The sequence below is a fragment of the Chroicocephalus ridibundus genome, chromosome 6 (genome assembly GCF_963924245.1).
Source record: "Chroicocephalus ridibundus chromosome 6, bChrRid1.1, whole genome shotgun sequence".
NCBI classification, from domain to species: domain Eukaryota; kingdom Metazoa; phylum Chordata; class Aves; order Charadriiformes; family Laridae; genus Chroicocephalus; species Chroicocephalus ridibundus.
Window position 1 is genome coordinate 39,491,338 of NC_086289.1, and position 18,717 is coordinate 39,510,054.

At 41.3% G+C, this 18,717-nt stretch overlaps 1 protein-coding gene across 22 annotated transcripts in view; it reads left to right on the forward strand.

Moving 5' to 3' along the window:
• PCDH15 (protocadherin related 15) overlaps window positions 1–18,717 on the forward strand; it is an 811,115-nt gene that overhangs the window by 486,995 nt on the left and 305,403 nt on the right. The window contains exon 1 of one of the 22 annotated variants that reach the window (XM_063340194.1): window positions 16,946–17,011. The exons of the other annotated variants lie outside the window; for them this stretch is intronic. Within the exon in view, the coding sequence (XP_063196264.1) occupies window positions 16,948–17,011 (64 nt within the window). The 5' untranslated portion in view covers window positions 16,946–16,947. Of the gene's footprint in view, window positions 1–16,945; window positions 17,012–18,717 lie in introns of those variants that run through there. 22 annotated transcript variants of the gene reach the window in all.

Genomic DNA, 18,717 nt, shown 5'->3' on the forward strand with positions numbered 1-18,717 from the left:
GTGACTGTTGTGATCAATCCTCTGGTAGTAATTGCCAGAACTGTTATGTCGTGCTTCTGAAGCTTTATTTTTGGAGTTACTGTTTACTAACTAACACATATACCCACAGGAGGTGAACAGAGAGCTCAATTTTTCTATTCCTTGCAAGCAAAGAGGGGGCACCGACAAACTTTGAAAGAAACTTGTTTTGAAATCTCCATTCACAGCGTGTTCAAAACATAGGCAGAATTTCTTTCCATGGCATGGTTTTGAATACAGAATACTGTTTTCCACAAACTGCATGTCGAGCTGCGCATCTCCCTCCCTTTTGTCATGGCTGAAAGTGGGCGCTGTGAAAACCCTTTCAGAAGCAAGAGTGGCATGTTGTAGGTCAGCCCAATAAGTTAGATGAAACATTTAAATATTTATCAGCCTTATTTTCGCCAAGCAATACTGCTTTTTCTGGCATGGCTCAAAACTAGTTCTTGCCGGGTTCTCCTTTCGTGAAACCTTTCCTCTTGTGGAAACACAATTTACATTTGGCACGCTGCTCATCTGGAAGAAAATCTCTTCCCCGGAGCATGTCACTGTCATTGTAATGGATATCTATTACTGTTCCACTACCCACCAACAAGTCAGCCGTTCATGTTTTATATTCTCCACTGCCTGTTCCTATAAGCAACTCTCTTACCCTGATGTGGGAATTGGTAGCATTTATGCGAACGCCAAGACAAACAAGTGGCAGAGCCAGGAATAGATTTAAGCATCTGGTAGGAAGAGGTTGGGGAAGAATTGTTTTTGCCGAGTTCTACAAAAACTGTACGAAAGAGAGTCAGAAGCAGGAATATAGAGTTCATAGGTAGGGGTGAACCCATCTAAGCCACAAACCTGGGTCTGTTCTGAATCTCTCCTACCTGGCCCTGCCCCAGGCAGTGTGAGCGTAGTGAATATCGTAGAGATCTTGCAGTGTTGAGAGCTCAGGTCTCCTCTTAATGCCACTGGCAAAGGCCCGTCAGTGATGCTGGAGCTAACAAGGAAAGGTTATTTACTTGTGTGCGGTGTCAAACGGTAGGTTTCCTACCCTGCAGCTTAGAATCAGTTATTCCTTCTTCACTCAGCTCTTTTGAGCTCTTGTTTCAGGCAGATGCTCTTGTTCCTAAAAGCCCTGGCTCTGCTGGCTCCTGTGCTCTTGAGCTACCTGGTCCCAGAATCATCTCTTCTCACCCGCTCGGGCTCTGTTGAGTCGGACCTCGCCTACTCAGCAGCTCACATTAAATTCACCTCTTGGTCGACTCAGTCCTGCGTAAGATAATAGCAGGTTACTCATTTCTGTGTACTTTTGAATTGCAATATTTAAAACTAATCCAGTGTAAAGCATAAGTTAATTTTTTTTTTCTATCCATGTGAACTAAGATGAAATTTGGACTTGTCAGAAGCTGCAGCTGTTAGCATTTTTTTGCTAATACAGTCAAAACGTATTTTCAGTCCGTGGGAATTGTTCACTTGATTTGAGTTGAAATGATCCATGTTGCTCAGGTTCTCTTGGTGGCTTGGGACATGTCATAGATTGCAAATACTGAAGAGAGGTGATGACCAGAGGAAGCCCATGAGAGTGAGATCTTCTGAAGGTGGGGCTTTGCTTTTCAGGGAGCCTTTACATCATGTCTGTCAGTGATGCTCCTATTTTACTGCATCCCATTATAGCTTGTTAGGTGTAGGAGGAGTGTTAGCTATTATTAGTGTTTGTATCAGTGAGCAGTGTGGTGGGGCTGAGACGGGGGTGACCCCAGCAGTGGTGGGGCAATGTCCCCACTGACCAGGACACAGTCCCACAGGACCTGGGTGGTGGTAACGGGGTCAGTCAACAGTGACGGGCACAGTGTGGTGATGGAGCAGGTCCAGGTCCACGTGAGGAGTCCAGTCAGGAACAGCAGAGGGTGAGGCTGGAGATGAGTATGCTTCTGACAAAGAAACATAGGGCATGACTCTGTGGTAGGACACGTTGGCCATACCATGGTACAAATGGTAAATAATCTGTAACTCTTTGAAATGACCACCAGTCAGAGGGTGTCATTCAGTATTGCACTAGCTTGAATCATGATGATGGTGAAGTTGTCATCTTTCCTTAAATGTCTTGAAAGAAAGAAATTTAAGTCTTAGTAAGTTCTTGTTAAGCTGTGAAGAAGCTTACAACACATTTTGGTGCTGTAACTTTTTTGTGTAGAGAGGGCATCAGTCTTTGAGATTGTTAGATGGCCAGTTGTGAGTTTTATATAGAGCTATAGAGACATTATTTGTATAGGAATGCTTGTGGGAAGAGTAATTTCTAAAATGTCTGTTTTACCAATTTTTACTTTTACATTTTTATTTTTTCTGAATGCAACTTCTGTGTAGCTTAGGGTTTGGGTTGTCTTTTTTTTTCTTTTAAATAGCCATCATAATTTAATTAGCATTGCTCCTAATTTTCTAAATGTATTTTTGTTCTGAGTTCACTTCCCCCTCTACCCCAGGTAACTTATTTCAATGAGAAAATGATCTGACTGTTGCAGAGCTGTAGTAAAAATTCTCTCTAATCTATGAAAGTACATGTTTTGGTTGCGTATAATAAGTTTCTTAAAATATTAATTTGAACAGTTGGTTTTGAATCTTGTTTCCATGGTAGTAAAGACAGGTAAGATATTCAGTGCCTTTTGAACTACTACCTCTTAATTTTAGGAGTCCTTATGATACGCCTTCAAAGAGTACAGGGAGTTTTTTCTCTGCTTTTACGCATGGGCAAGGGGATGTTGCGAACCTTGTGTGGACTGGAGCAGTGTAGGGTGTCAGGCGGATTTACAGTATGCTCACTTTAATCTCAGTTTTGGGAATCTCTTTGGCCCAGGTGATTTGGATGCATCCCAGAATACTTAAGCGTGGAGAGCTGATGTTATTTAGTGAAACACACCTTTGTGGATGGGTATCTGAAAAGCTTTTCTGAAAGATTAAGCGTGTTAGGATTGTAAGCCTACTTGGTTTTAGTGGTAGTCAGGGGATCTCAGCCACTTCAGTGCTTTTCAAAGTCCAGGTAACACCAGGTGACATGGTTAACACTGTGATGAGATCCCAAATCGGTCTCCTTCCTTCCTCTTCTGTGTTGAAAGAATTGCTCGCTTTACCTTTGTTGGAAAACAAAGTATTTTATTAAAATGCACAAAGCGGAACTAAAAATGATAGCTCACTAAGCAAAAGGACTGTGGAGCTACTGACAGAGGGTTTCCCTGGGGCAAATCCTGTCGCGTTAAGCACAGCATGTGTCCTTTCCAACAGCGTTCAGGTTTGGCTAGCATCCCGGATTTGGGGGGAAAAAATTGTGCCCAGGCCCTTCTTGAATGATCCAGAAAAGCTTTCAATTGCCTGTAGGGCTTTAAGGTTAGAGTGCTTGCAGGCCTGCTCCTCTCGCTTCTCCTGCTGAGCCCCAGTTTACATGGTTTCTTCTTGCCACCCACCATGTGGTGAGCTCAGCATGTTGAGTTGCTCTTAGAAAGGTGGACATGGTCCTCTCCACTTGCTGTCCAGACAACTTAGTGTCATCTAGAGGACAGTGTCCAGGTAGAGGTACCTTTCCTGCTCCGTTTATTCTTTCCTATATCAAAATATACAGAAATCTATAGAAATTCCAGTGGCAAATTGGAGTTATTGTGTCTCGTTCAGGGGACATTTGAGGACCTTTGAAAGTCTGTACCCCAGAACAAAATTCACGTTAGTTTTCTGAGAGGCTTTCTATAAACTAGGTATGCTTTTGAAAATTTCCCTGCTCCTAGGAAACCTCCACTAAATTTTCATTTAAAAGAATGATTAACCCCAATACTTTTTTGCACCTGAACGAGAACATACTGCTTTGTCTCTGTCATTCTTCAACACATGCCTGAAAGGGCTTTTGGTAGTATGAAAATGGACCGGGTGAGTAATGAGCTGTTCTCAATGCTTTCATAAGCATTAATACCTTTAAAAAATGAAAAGAAAACAAAAAATGGGTGCAAAAAAAAATAATCTGGTCATGCCCCAGCTTCCTTTAATTATATTTATTTTGCTTTGATCTTGAAAGGACAGGTGACTGTACAGGAACTCAGGGTATATTTTTCTCCATATTCCTTGTGCTTTTAAGCAAGTTGCTCTGAAAACCAGTAATTTTAGCTTTATTCCAACTTTGAAATGCTAGTAAGAATAACACTGAAGTTACTACTAGTTTGGAACAGTACAGTGCTTGTAATAGTAAAATAATTTGATAAATGACGGATTTGCTTGGCTCAAACCTAAATTACATTGGTTTATTTTGTTACATAGTCTCACGTGCAAATTCCTTGTATCCTTTTAGATTTTCAGAGTCATGTTAATCAAGCCAAACGTTATCCTCCACAGCTCTGATTTTTTTTTTTTTTTCTCCTTTATTCCGTTACCGTTTTTCGTCATTACTGTGTGGTATTCTACATTTTATCCTACTGATGCAACTGTTTAGGAAAACACAGCCCGATTAAAATAAGTCATCAAGTCTCAACCTTCCAGGTATCTGCCTCTAATTTATACCATTAGTACATTCCTAAGGATGATTTTCTTCCCCTGATAAGCCCGTCCTTCCTTCTGTAGATTTTTAAGGAGCCACAATCAACCGTGTGGTCTGAAGGGGCAAGATGTTTTTGATCCAAGTGTTTGCTGGGGGAGTCGGGCTGCCGGCGGCTGTGAACTCTGAAGTGTTTTTATGCTGTTTTCCATGATGAGCCTGCGCTGTTTTAAGATCTGTCTGGATTCACTGCCCCTGGGGATGGAGCTCTTTTGCGTATAAACCGGGTGTTTTATTCTTGGTGGTGGTACCGTAGCGGAGGGGCCATGGCTGCCGTGCTGAATGCGTTCAGAATAAAAATGGCACCTAACTTCTACAGAGTGTGAGGCTTGTTGGGCATAATTTTTTTTTTTTTGCTTTGCTTAATTATTTGATGCCAAGTTCTAAATCAGCCCAAATGTGTATTGGTTCTGTTCAGAAGAATAATTATGCGTGGCTGCTGCCACGCATTAAGTTTTATTTTTCAGGATGGTTTATGAGACCAATGAAAAATCTGGCAAATATTGCTTCTGAAATGCGCGACTGAGCATTTGCGTTGGGCCTATTATTTTGTCACTGTCACAACAAGGTGAAGTTTAAAAGAGCAGTTCTGTGATAAATTATCTTCCACACAAGGAATTAATAGTTTTTGAAAAGGGCATCCCTGAAGAAACCGGCAGCCGAGAGAACCACCTGACTTTTCAAGCATGTCTGTGTGTTTTGATAGCTTCTCTTGTTTGGTCTTTTATTTTCTTTTTGATTACTGGTGCTATAACCCTTCAGATGCAGCTCCCCACCCTCGGTTTTATGCCTTCGAGCCTTTCCATAGTTCCACCCAGAGTACGACGGGGTGGGGGGAGAGGATGCGGCGCATCAAACACAGCAGCCTGGGACGGAGGTCGCTGGTTGTTCTCCTCTCCCATGGGTTGTGGTCAATAATCCTCATCACCGCGCTTCCTCCTGGCTTTTCACCTGTTTCCTCATTTTTGTTAATGCCTCTTGTGTCTCATTCCTTTTACAAGCAAAAATCTTACTAGGTCCCTTTGGGCATCCTTCTGTGAATTACACTTTCTCTCTGCAATTAACCACCAAATGGCCTAATTTCTTTTGCAGTTTTGGAGCCTCTAGGTTGCTCCCCATATCTGTTTGTCAAAGGTCACTTTTTATCAGTTTTCAGAATTACCTCTGCTTATTCCATAAACCAGAGACCCCTGGGGAATTCAGTTCTGGCTTTTCCTTAATCTCCTCTCTATTCAGTTTACCAGAGATTGTTACTCATCCCGTGCTTTGATTCCCTTTTGCATTGTGTTGACGTAGCTGCCGGGGTTGGGTTTTTTTTTCTTCCCTCTAATTATTCTGTGGTTTAATTCTATTGCTTCGAAGTGATAGAAATTTCAAAGAAAAAATTCAAAGATGAAATTCGCCTTTCTTAAGGAAATGTTTAGCGGGTTTCATCTGACTTCACTGATTCTTTGCCACTTTAAAAAAAAAATAATCAAACAGATCTTAAATCAATGGAGGTCTGTTTTCCTTTTATCCTCCCTGACAGCTTTATTTTCTTTTTTCTGAGCTGTTACTTTTAATGCATTCATTCAGCTGCTTCTCCTTTTTTTTCTTTTCCAAAAATGCTGTAAGTACACTTAACGTTTTATATCATGATGCTCTTCCTTAGAACTTTGCACTTGGCTTCAGAGATGCTACTTGTGCGTGTTAAAACAGGAGAAATTTGGGGAAGTCCAGCTGAAGTCATGTGTCCAAGAAATGCATCCATTGGCAGATTGGGTACAGCTGAGTGTCATATAGGTGGTGATTCTTCTGAAGCTCAGGATTACTCGTTTTTACTATATATGTATCCAGTTTTCTACAAAAATTAAATACAGTTTATTCATTTTAAAATAAAGGTAAGAAACTGAACAGGTACTGGTACTCCAGTTTTGCATTCCACTGTTTTTCCACTTCTAAAATTTTTTTCTGTGTGGATTTGTTCTTCAGCGCAGCTTAGCACAATGCCGTATTTATGCCACAGCTTCCTTTTATTTCTCAGTGAAGCAGTCGTGACTCTGAAAGCATGAAAGACGAGCCCTTGAACTCACACTCACATTACGGACTGTGGGGGTAACTGGGTTTCATGAGCTTTTCAAGAGCATTGGGCACATGAGCCAGGCAGACAGTTGTCAGTTTGTATGTAAAGTTGCCTTCGGGCTATGAAAAATACCGGTAACAAGTCTCTGGCTGGTATAAGCCAAGGCTGCTCACTTTTCTGAGAAATGTCTTGGTTTATGGAGTCAAAATACTTGCGGGTGTATGATGCTGTGAATGTGTAATTGATAAAATTGTGTTTGCCATTTAAAGACTGTCTAGATTGTGGAGACACACTTTCTCTTTCTGGAAAGGTTCATCCATGAGAGACAAAACATCCAAAAAGGGGTTTGTCCCTTTTCCTAGGAATTTCAGTGGCTGCAGCATTTAACATTAATCTGCTGAGATTAACGTTATTTTTTTTATCCTCAGTTTTACTAGGAATATTTATTATCCGCTTATCACTGGACCTCTTCTTGAGTATGAGATTTGTAAACTACTTTGGTTAATGTGGGCTCTTGACACGATGTGAACCCTGTGTACGTGCTGCTAGGAATTAGCTTTCTGGACCAGATTTATTTTTTTTCCCTCGGTAACCTACGTATAAGTTATTTCTGTTAGACTGAAAGCTGGAAAAAAGCTATGAATTGCTGAAGCTGAAATTATTAAGGTTACTCCTGCTTTCTGCAGCTGGCCTGGTTTCGAGCAGGGACTTGGACTAGAATGGCCTCCGGTGATGCCTTCAAAACTTACGTAGTCTATGATTCTGGGCATACACTGCAAACTGCATAATTAGCGTGCAGGATGGTTTGTTGGTAATGCAAATTTATCTGACTTGTTTGCATCTTTTCAGGGCATAACACTGTACAGTCTCTTATGTTGATCAGTAAGAAAAGAAAAATAAATGAGATGGTGTGCTCATTGTCTGATTGCTGTTTACTTTCCTCTTTAACCAACAGCTGTAAGGGAGTAATACTCATTTTTTCCTCCTTGTTGTTCCTGATTTGTTAAGATTGAAATTGGTATAATACTGAGATGTATTACACTTCAGTTTCTGTAAATATCTCTGAATACAGTAGCTCCTGTTTTATCTAAGCTCTCTTGGAAGTCTCTGCATCAGGGTATTAGACGAGGTTCTGATATGTTAAATGACCAGGGATTTTTAGGGAAACTTTAGGATGTTCTGTGCAGTAGCTTTGAATATTACACATCTTGTGGCTGTTAAGCTTCTCTGGACGTCACCAAAATGTTATGCTGTGGATTGTAGAGGACAACTGGAAATAGTTAATCTTTGCCCTTTGTTACAAATCAGAGTGAATCATTTTTCACTGCTGAGGTAGGTGAGAGTTGAAGTACTGAATCAAGAAGAAAAAGAGCAAGATAATTGCTGCTGAAATAATTCTCATTAAAGATCCTTGCAGTTCCAGGACTGATCTTCTGTGATGACACTGCGTGCAGCTCCATGCCTGGGGGAAGTATTTTGTGCACGAGATGAAGCACTTGCTTGGGGGTCACAGAGGGGCTTGGACTCTGACACTTAGGTTGAAATAAAAAAGGTGCCGTTGACTTTACATAGCATCTTGCGCTGGATTAGCTACTGCTGATTTGATTTGTATAACTCTCAACTTCTGATTTATAGCTCATTCTTAGCTAGACAGGAATACCAGCTTTAGAAAAGAAAAGGGGAGCAAAAGTTACTGGAAGAGGACTGACGGCACCCCCTTGGAAATGTACAGGAATTTCAGTAACAGCCACCTTGTTGGCTGATGAGTTCTCTAGGTAATCCAAAAAGTTACCAAGTGATTATATATCACGTTGACCATAAATGCTGTTTTCCCATTTAAAGCGTAGTTGAGGGTTGTTCTTTATTAAAGGCAATTCTGATTGACTGGAAGCCTTGCAAATGGTGCTTAACAGAGGCAAAACAGCTCTTTTAGCCCTAACTCAAGACCATTTTCTGTAACATTTTATTCAAGCTCTTATTTATTCATTTAATGTTGCTCAGAAAAGCTTTGGGGAATTAGTTAAGAACCTGAGCCCTCTATATGCGTGTTTTTCTACACGTTTGGGGTGTTGCTATATTAATGCAGGACGTTCACACGAATGATGTGTGCTGTAGGTATCTGGGATCAGCAACCTCCAGGCAAAAATCATTATAAATTCTGGATGTTCTGTTTTATTTGAAGTGGATAGTAAATTAAATTATCAAAAGGGATGGGACAAGCAGAGTTCAGTGTCTGGGATGTTCTTTATCGCGGTGGAGGAGAGAGATGGTATTTGAAAGGGTTCGGGATCATGAATGGCAGTATAGCTCAATAGACCTAAATATATAAAAAATATATATATAAATTCAAGATAGACCAATTGAATTTAAATCCATAGGTCATTATTTAATCACTTTGATTTTTTTTTTACAGTTTAAGTAAGTCTACTTTAAGAAATAAATAAGATGTTATGAACTGGAGATGCTAAAAATGAACCAGCTAGGTAAATTAGATTCTTGAAAAACACTTGGGATGTAGATGGGAAATGGAGAAAAGAGCTCAGTCAAGAAAGAAGGCTTTGATCAGGACATCAGGAGGTGAGAGCTATCAAAATCTATGCTATCTGAGAGCTATCAAAATCATTGAAATGTATATTAAAAAAAACAAAACAATTTTCAACAAAGAGAAGAAAAAGTGTAAATGAAGTGGGATGGCTGTGCTTGAGGGAGAGAGGAAAGCTTAAAGATGGTCTTAGATACTGCCTCGACCCTAAATACGCACATTGTCTGGGTTGTAATTAGGGAGGACCACGCTGAAATTAAGGGCAAGAGCAAGACCACTGCTGAAAATGTATGGAAGCAGTGGAAGGGACTGTATTTAGGCTGAATGGAAATCAGGAAGCTCTCTGTCCTCAAAGCAGGAGGAGCGGGAAGGAAAGCAGATAATTTTCATCCCACAACAGTGAAAGAGCTGACGCATGAAATAACGGATGAGACAGTGAGGATTTTAATAAATCTTTCAAGCTTGGCAGTAACATATGATTGGAAAATATATTGGCTATGTATTGGCTCAACAGTAACAAATATACTATTTTGAGGAACAGAAATTATTCAGGACCTGATTTTCAATAGTATGTGAGGAAAAAGTATAAGCATGCCAGTAAATACAATCTAGGTAAAATGAATATACCATTCCATACCAGATGTGACACCAGTCTATGACTTTTTAGAGAAGAAATTACAGTTTAAGAAAAGTTAGGTTATGTGCACAATTGTGGACGAAGCAAGAAAATAGTTTCAGAATCAACAGCCGCCGCTGCTCGTGAAGGGAGGAGGATCAGGCAGAGATCTGGGTTGGGGCCGGTCACTTTTAGTGATGCCATCCACAATGGTAAAAACCCAGATGTTTGAGTCTGCGTTCCTGCTTAGTACGAGACGCAATTCCACCTGGTGGTTTTTTTGTAAGAAAGCTGAAATTCTTGGTTAAAAGGGCATCTAGTTTACATCAGTTGTACATGGGGGAACTCCACAGATGCCAGCTCACTCTTCTGCTACTTTGCAACTTAGGGTATCAGACAGCTTTCGTAATAAGATATATTCGTAAGTGTCAGAACATATCCTTCTTTGGTCTTTCAATATAAAATTCTAATTCTGACCCTGGTGGCTGGGAATCGTCTGGCTGCAACAGGTTTTAGGCAAACTTTGATGCTCCCAATCCGGCCACTACAGCTCGGGCTGCTTTGCAGAAGAGATCAGCCTCTTGTCTCGAGTGGGTATGAACTCCTTTAGCGAGCAATGTATTCCTTTTTGTTAGTGACAATCAAAGAGGTCTCCTCAGATTCCTGTGCAGCCTCTGGAGTTTATAGCAGCGATTTTGTACGGCCACAACTGAAGCGTCAGCACAGTGGACTCTTCCCTGGAGCTTACTGATCAGCTTGCTGTCACAATAACAAGTTGGGTCTGCTTGTCCACATGGAGTCACGTTATGACAAGATGACAATGACTTATCTCAGTGGGATTTACCCTCCTTACCTGTGTGAATTAGGTTGCATAGATCTCAGACTCTGTTTGGACTGTTGTCTGTGGCTGGGACTGCTGGCGTTGCTGGGGAGCCCATTTCAGGTTTTTGCAATATGGCTTTACTTAATTCCAAATAGTTTTCTCTGCTCTGAGGTTTGACAGATGAAGCTTGCTTATCTCCAGAAGCATCTAGTCACTGTATCAGTATGTTTTTACCAAAGACCAGTCAGTTATGCTTGTTATGTGGTTCTTCTCTGTATTGCATGGCAATTTCTTTGGGTGATGACAGTCACGCTTTCCAGCAATAAGCAAATAGATGTAAAGTTTTATCTACACAGAGGAGCAATCAAAGGGAACAGGTTTATTTAATGGTGGTGCACTCTGTGGGATTTTTAAACACTTTGTTAGATGATTCATGCAATTTAATTTTTCTAGATTGAGTAGAATACAATAATCTTAGCAATGTGCTTGAGGACTGGGGATAAACCGTGATTGATTGAGCGGTCTGCAAGAAGTATGAAGTCTTTTACTCCGGATTTTGTCTTTCTCCAGCACAGCTGTTGAATAGCTTGGATGCTTCAGTGTGATGTATGCACTGATGTATGCATTTTCTCCGTCTTCAGTTTTGGTTGAAGATGTCTTCCAAGTACATAGGATTGGGCCCCGCTTGGTACGCCCTGACCTGCAGGTGTCAGACCTGCTGCAGTTGTGTGTTGAGAGCAAGAACCCTGACTCTGTTTCCAGATCTTTCAGCCATGCATTTAAGGCAAAATATGAAATATTGGTCTTTCAGGGTTAGAATTTAATGAATTTTTTGTTAGCTATATCTTACCCGATAGTAAGATGTTGCTGACTGAAGGAAGACAAAAATAAGACCAAATGGTTGATGTCCACAATGTGACGTTCTACACGCTCATGTGCTGCCACTTGAGCTTCTTTTCTGTGGGAAAGAAAAAGAGTTTTGGTTTTCTTTTTTGTTTCTAAATCAGATGAGCAAAAGTCCTTTTGTCAGCAGTTTTGGCTTTGCGTATGCAAAAGGAATTCCTTTGCTTTTAGCAAAGGAATTTTCTGGTGTTTTTTTTTCTCTCTTGTCCTATTTAGAAAATATATTAAGACTGCTTTCATAATTTAATGACTGCTTCCCAATAGGACCTTACACCCTCAATAGGATGTTAGTGTTCGTCTATCTAAATGGGAAGAGTCCTTGAAGCCATTAGCCTCTTGTCCTTGTCCTGATTTGTCTATGAAAGAATGCACTTTTGAGCTTAATTTCTCCTACTTTTCTTGTAAAAGCAAGGCTCTTGCAGAAGGGCCTTTAAAGAAGAAACTCGTATCTCTCTTTGATATCTGATATCTGTCTCTGACACAACATTTGACTAACCTTACATTGCACTTTTGATAAGACTGTGAATGCAAAGGCATCTGCATTTTTTCTGTGAACCTGCATATGCGGCAAAAGCTGTCCGATCTTGGGTGCAGTTTTTTCTCAGCAGGCACAGGCCGTGTGTTTTAGCAGGACTCCTCATCCTTCCCTGTCTCCTGGAAGGCATTGCCTGCTCCAGCGCTGCCTGCGGGCTTGGCTTGGCACAAGGGTGCTGCCCTGGCTTATTAGAACTCTTTCACTACAGCTCAAGCAACATCAGTATCATCAGCTGTAATGGATTAACACGTTAAATTTGCAAAGCTACCATACGGAGTTTGTTTCATGCTTTTATTAAGCATTAATGCTCCCGTTGAAGCATCACAAAGCAACGCTGCTTTTGGAAGTGTGGTCCCTCAGTCCGCAGGGGCTCTGAGGTGCCCCTCCAGGCACTTAATTAATCTCAGGGTTGAGAAACTATTTCTGGTGCAGATGTGTTGTCAACACGTGTGTACGCTACCTCTGCCTCTCCCAGGGAGTGCCCCTGCTTTTAAGCATCCATGGCTGAGAGGAGCTGAAAGAGAAGGATGTGCTCCTCTTCTTCTGTCGGGCAGCTTGAAGGCAGGCCTGAGGGATACTGCTTATGGTTATTTTAAAATAAAATAAAAAAAGCCAGCTAACAGTGGACTGCAAAATGTATTTCCATAAGAAGAATGCATGTTTAAACAATGCATACAGTAACCATCTTTACAGAGCTTTCAGTTTATTGAGATGTTGATTATTTTTTTTTTCCCCTTTAGAATATTGTATGATACTAGTTCAAACTACCTGCTGCTGTTTCAGTTATTCTGTTAACAGCATCTCGTGGTAAACCGTAGGCTTTCAGTTACCTTTAGGATAATGACAAGTCCTGTAAAAGGCACTGGAAGAGCACGTTTCTTTGACCGGACTCTGCAACTGAAGAACACACTTTGTTCAGGTCCCTACAGACAACTGCTTGTTTTATGCAGTATGTGTTAAAGATCTGGAAATGATATTTTTTTGCCTGTTGTTGAGAGCTCTCTCATGCGTTATTTATCAAACAGTAGGTGAAGACTTCAACCTTTTTAGGATAATTGATAGTGGTTAAAACACAAGATGACAAACAGTTGCTGAGTGCCAGTAAATGCCAGCCTGGGAGGTGTATTACTGGGACATGTTTTTCATAGTTGATTCAAAATATATATGCTTTATTTGGCCTTACTCAGTCAACATGGGAGGGTAGAGAGGAAACCGATGATAAAACTGTATGTTAATAGCATTGCATGGGGTTTTGCCTGCTTGTGTTTTACAGTACTTGTTCAAACTACATGAACTGTAGCTCTTTCAGTGGGAGATAATAAGATTAAAGATACCTTCTGTGGGTTTTACAGCTTGTTCAGGATGACTGCTGTGCTTCCCTGAAATCCAGGATCTTTATCCAACAGTTTCTCTGTATCACCTGGGGATTTTAAGTAGTTCTAACATTAGATACAGTTAGAATTATCTCATGTTAATCAGCTGAATCCGTTATGGTCAAGAGGAGCAGTGCTAGGTTTCTGCTCCAAACGGCCCAAGTCCTCCTTGTATTTGGGCGCAGTCGATCCCTGTTTGGGGCTGAGAGTTCAAAAACGTAGCCGGTAAGTCGGACTATCACTTCAGTTAGTTTAAGTACAACTGAAGTTAGTAAATTTTAGCTGTTTGTAAACAGACGAGGGATTGTAGGTTGTTTGATTTTTAGTATCAATTGTATTGAAAGAAGACAAACATTGGAGGAGACTGAGGGGAAAAAAACCCTTTATAACCATGAACTGTTAATTCAATTTGATAGAGCTGAAGCAGCTACATATTGATGCCTCATTATTTTTAAATTGAATAAGATATTTCCTTTCATTAATCCTTTATTCTGTAGGCATATGGGAAATGATAGCTGCTGTTTTTCAAGGGCAATTTCGCCCAACTTGGCAGCACACTGAAATTTAGGGGGTTTTTAAGTATTGAAATATGGTGTGGCATAGTTGGGGCGGGGGGGGGGGGTGGTAAGATACCTTAATTTGAAAAGGATGCAGCCTTGTTTTTGTTTTATTTCTTTGTAATCTGTGGTAAGATCTATATTAGTTTTCTGCTTGGATAGTTGTATATCCGCAAACATGCCTGGTAGTTGTCAGCTGTAAATATCTCAAATTAAAAGATAATGTTTGCGTGCCAGTTATGGGTCAGAAGAGTGAAACGGTCTGAAAAAAGATCATTCTAAAACTTACAGGTTGATCCTCAGTTGAGCTCATGGCCGGTAGCGGCTGCGCTTCCCCTGACGCCGAGGGAAGGTCTGCCCCGGGCTTGGGCTGAGCTGGGAAGAGTTTGGTTCCTGGGAGTGTGGAGAAATGTGGAGTCAGAAGGGGGGAACCTGCATGTTCTGGATCAAATGTAGTATATGACTTAATTTCCTATATCCAAGGGCTACATTTTATTTTTTTTAGTGTAATTATGGAATAATTACTCATTTGTCTGAGAAAAGGTAGATGCGAGTGCTGTTTCTGTGGCCTGCAAATGGCGTTCAAAAGATCTGGTTATCCCCTGGTGCATATACTCTGCGTGCAGCCAATTTAAGCAGTGGTCGGAGCAGTTATTTCATATCTTCCTTTTAGCTGCTAGTTCTTCTTTTGTCTTCTTGGGTATCTCATGTCTTGTGTATGCTGGATTGGTAAACATGAAAATACGTTGAAAGCACATATTTACTCTCCCTTCAGTACTGATTTGCTCTGTCCTCTTCATTCCGTAGCTGGGCATAGCCTTGAAACTTTTTGTACCTTTTCTATTAGCTCTCATAAGCATTTAAGCAGGACGAGCAATGTGACAACTGTGGAATAGCTCCATGTATTTTATGAGTTCTAGACGTCGGTCCAATTTTGTGTCCGTGACTGCTATCTGTTAAGTTAAACCCACAGAAAAGTAGAAGAAAGAAAAAGCTGGGTCGAGATAAGCCTCTTGCCCTTTCCTCCTTCATCCCATCAAAGACATCAGGGTATTAGCTAAGGAGAACACTCTTCCAGCTCAAGTCAAAATATAAACCTCGCTGTTGGATGAGTGCAAGGATGAGACTGAGAACTGGAAAATCAGAAAGTGCTATAGCCGGCTGAATAGATTATACGGTTGCTGTAACCTTCTTGTCTCTCAGGGTATGTGAATATCCTCACACAGCCCAGGTTCTGCTTTTCCAATTGTCATCTAACAACGTTTCTGTTAATGAACAATCCATTCACATTGTTGATAAACTGTTGGAAAGTTTAAATATTCCACTTCTAAAAGAAAATACCCTTTCCTTGTTCCCATGGTGAAATCCAGCCTTGCTGGACTGTTGTTCCCCACAGTGGGGGTGGTTTCTGGCCTGGTGCCTTGGGGCAGCGCAAGGCTGATCGGGTCCATTCCTCAATCTCTGCTTGATGAAGTTGAAAGAGGGGAGTTTTAAAGCGTTTCTTGAAATACCAAAGGCTCTCCAGTTTGGTCATTGACCTGATCTTTTCTCTGACTCCTTTTGAAGGATGCGGATTGATTTCATTTTGTAAGTTATGTACTACAGGGCTATGGACCCAGTGTTCCTGCTTGGCTGTGCTAATACGAAACACAGCGGTAACATCCGTGGGCATCCTTGATCTTCTCTGGGTTACTAGGGACTGCATCAGCCCTTGTGGACAATGTCCTGCCTCCAGCAGTTGGGGGGGGCCTGTGTGATACGTGCCCTGAGTAGGCTCAAAGTCAACTGTTTTCATCTCAAAAGGAAAGAGGTACCCAAGGGGCTCTGCACCATCGTGGTTGTGGCCAAGATCCTTCCTGGTCAGGACACCGCATTTCCAAGATGTTTCCAGACCTGGACCTGTGTGTTTACACGTGGCTAATGCAGTGATTTCATCCTGGTTGTGTTTTGAGACCTCTCAAATGCATTTCAATCCATTTAACTTCCTTAATCTATTTAACTTTCATCCGGTTTATTTTCATAGTTTTGTAATCAGCTTAGGTGGTGTGAGGCCATGGCAATTTAAACTTAGTAAGTCACACTCCCTTTGTTGTCCAGGCTTGTAATTTAGTTAAAAGTAATACAAAGTTATGTTTTTCTGTAAGCCTCCGTTAATAGGCATAGTTATGTTATATTCCTGTAGCGTTCATGGAGCCTCATATGTGTACTTTAATTGTTTTTCCTGGCACCAGCGTTCAGCTGAGGTGTATGTTTACTGGGTTTAAAGAATGGCACAACGTTTGCTTTCCCTGTGTTTCAGGACTATTGCCAAGTGACATGAGCACTCAGCTCCCTCTTCCAAAACACCTCCACACCAGCATGCTGGGTCCGGAGGCACAAAAACATCTACCCTTGTTTGACGTTGTCCTCTGTTACAACGTAAATAATAAGTTTTTTATCAGCGTCTTGTGACCAAATCACTTTTTCCTGCTGAAAAATGGCCATATGTTTAGTAAATGCTTCTGACTTTTTCTGTCATGTGGACAGAGATGTTAAGCAACACCAGGGTTCAGATTTTTTTGCTTTCTATAGAACATAACAAAGCAAGATCTCAAAGCTGCTTTCAGGGGCTTAACTTGGTTTGTCACAGGTTTCTCCTGGCGTCTTTTGTTTCCCTTGTCGATGTTGTGAAGCGTTACTTCTGTCTCACATTAGTTTCTTCACCTCTATTAGCATTCAGTGGTTTCCATTTGCTGGAGTTTTTTTCTTTGTTTGCTTTGTCCAATCAAGTTGATTTTAGTTTATTTTTAGCCAACGCTACCTTGAGGGAATTGAGCTAAAGGGTAACGTGCCTGTGTAACCTCTTAAAATTAAGTGGAAAACACACCTTAATGAGAGGTGTCTGTTGTTCGCTGCTGATGACAGGAACCCAAGGGAAGACTGCGCTTGCTTTGCTACCAGAAGTTGTTAAAGGCACGCTGATGGTGTGCATTGGTGCAAGTTCACAAGTCAAATGTGTTTCACCTCACCAGCAACAGCATGGTGGTAAGTTGAAGCCCATATATTGCCAAAAAGGATCAAGTTTCTTCAGATGTCTAATCATTCCCTTTCCAGGCAGCAGCCGAGATGCATGTTCAGTAGCTTCAGCCAGAGCAGATTCTTCCCCTCATTACTGCATTTCTATTTAAAGATTAAGGTGAAATAAACGTTAAGGTTATGGTCGTATAGAGATGTTTGGCATTTGAAGTTTGTGGCAGTCCATGTAAAGCATCTTACCCATGTCTGTCTTTCGAAGTAACTTGAATTTGCCTTTATAACTAAACCTTTTTGTGAACAGGATCATAACTAAGATCGGAAAAACCTTAGCAGCAGTTTGACAAACGGTTTATAAAGAGTTGTTCTGTCCTCTCGAGCGAGGTGAAAACACAAGTCTGACACCAAAAGGGATGCAAAGCCGAAGAAGACAAAGGCAGCTAACCAAGTGTGACAGTCCTGTCCTCTTTCTGGTCATCCCTTGTCAGTGAAAGATACAGCTGAATTAGAAATGACTAATGGAGATTGTTAGAAGTGTGGGGAAAAATCAATAGCAACGTATATTAAAAAATCTTCAGATTCTTGAAGTACAGAGAGAAGACGATATGCCGAAGGTCTGTGAAAGGTAAAATAAATAGATGTAGTGCGCCATGGACACCACTGTCCATACCAATGAAGTCTCCAGTGTGACTGCAGAAGCTGCCTACGGCAGCCAGCTCTGTTACCGATATCTGGATTGTTGCTGCCAAAATAAATCAAAGTGAGATGCATCTCCTCTCCCTTTAAACTGCCGATGTGACTCAGTGGACGGGGTAGTTCAGGCTGCCCAGTTAGTAGGATGAAAACGTAGCTGGGATTGTCATCATTCCCCTATGGTAAGGCCTTGCTTCAGTTTGCTTATTGACATAAAGTACTAATTGCAACTAGTCATCTGCAGAGGTGTTATAGTTGATGGGAAGGACCCAAACAGCCGCAGCGTGTGATGCCAGGGGCTGTCTGCCAGGGTATCCTGCCTCCAGGAGTGGGAAAACCCAGTTCTGCCCAGAGGAAGCACGCAGAGAACGTTCCATAGCGGTGTGATGGGTAGAAATACAAACAGTGTTGCAGATGAAGGGCTGCGGAAGAGCCCATAATGGCAAAATGTTTGAGGTTTTTTTTCCATTTCCTAATGGTTTCTACTGTTTTGGGTTTTTTTATGTGACCCCTGTTACATGCTGGACTGGTGCTTTGATAGAATCTGATTGCAACTCCGAGGTCTAATACCTGTGTGGAAATGGCTCGCGTGGAGCTTGGCAGAATTGTATTAAGCTGGAGTTCCTCCCCCCAGTGTGTGTGTGTGTCTGTGTTTTGTGTGTTGACTGTACCCTGCAGAAGACTCTTCTCCCTTTTCTTTTGTTACACTGGAAGCAACATTCCTCATTGGTACAGCCAGCGTGATGGGAGAGATTTAGATTTCTTTCAAAGCTGGTAGTAGATTTTCATCTCACCAAGGAGAGGAGTCTTCAAAGTGACTCATCTTCTAGTACGGAATGTCTTTGTGTTCCTCATGTTAATCATCATCTTTAGAAATCTTCCATGTAGTATATTAATTTTGCAACTGGAGACAAGTAAAAACTCCTGGTTTGGGTTGGCAAACTCTCAATTGTAGTCTTGTTTGCTGTCCAAATGAGCAACAATTGAATAGCCAGGATAGAAAGGAGGAGAAGGTCATAAGCACT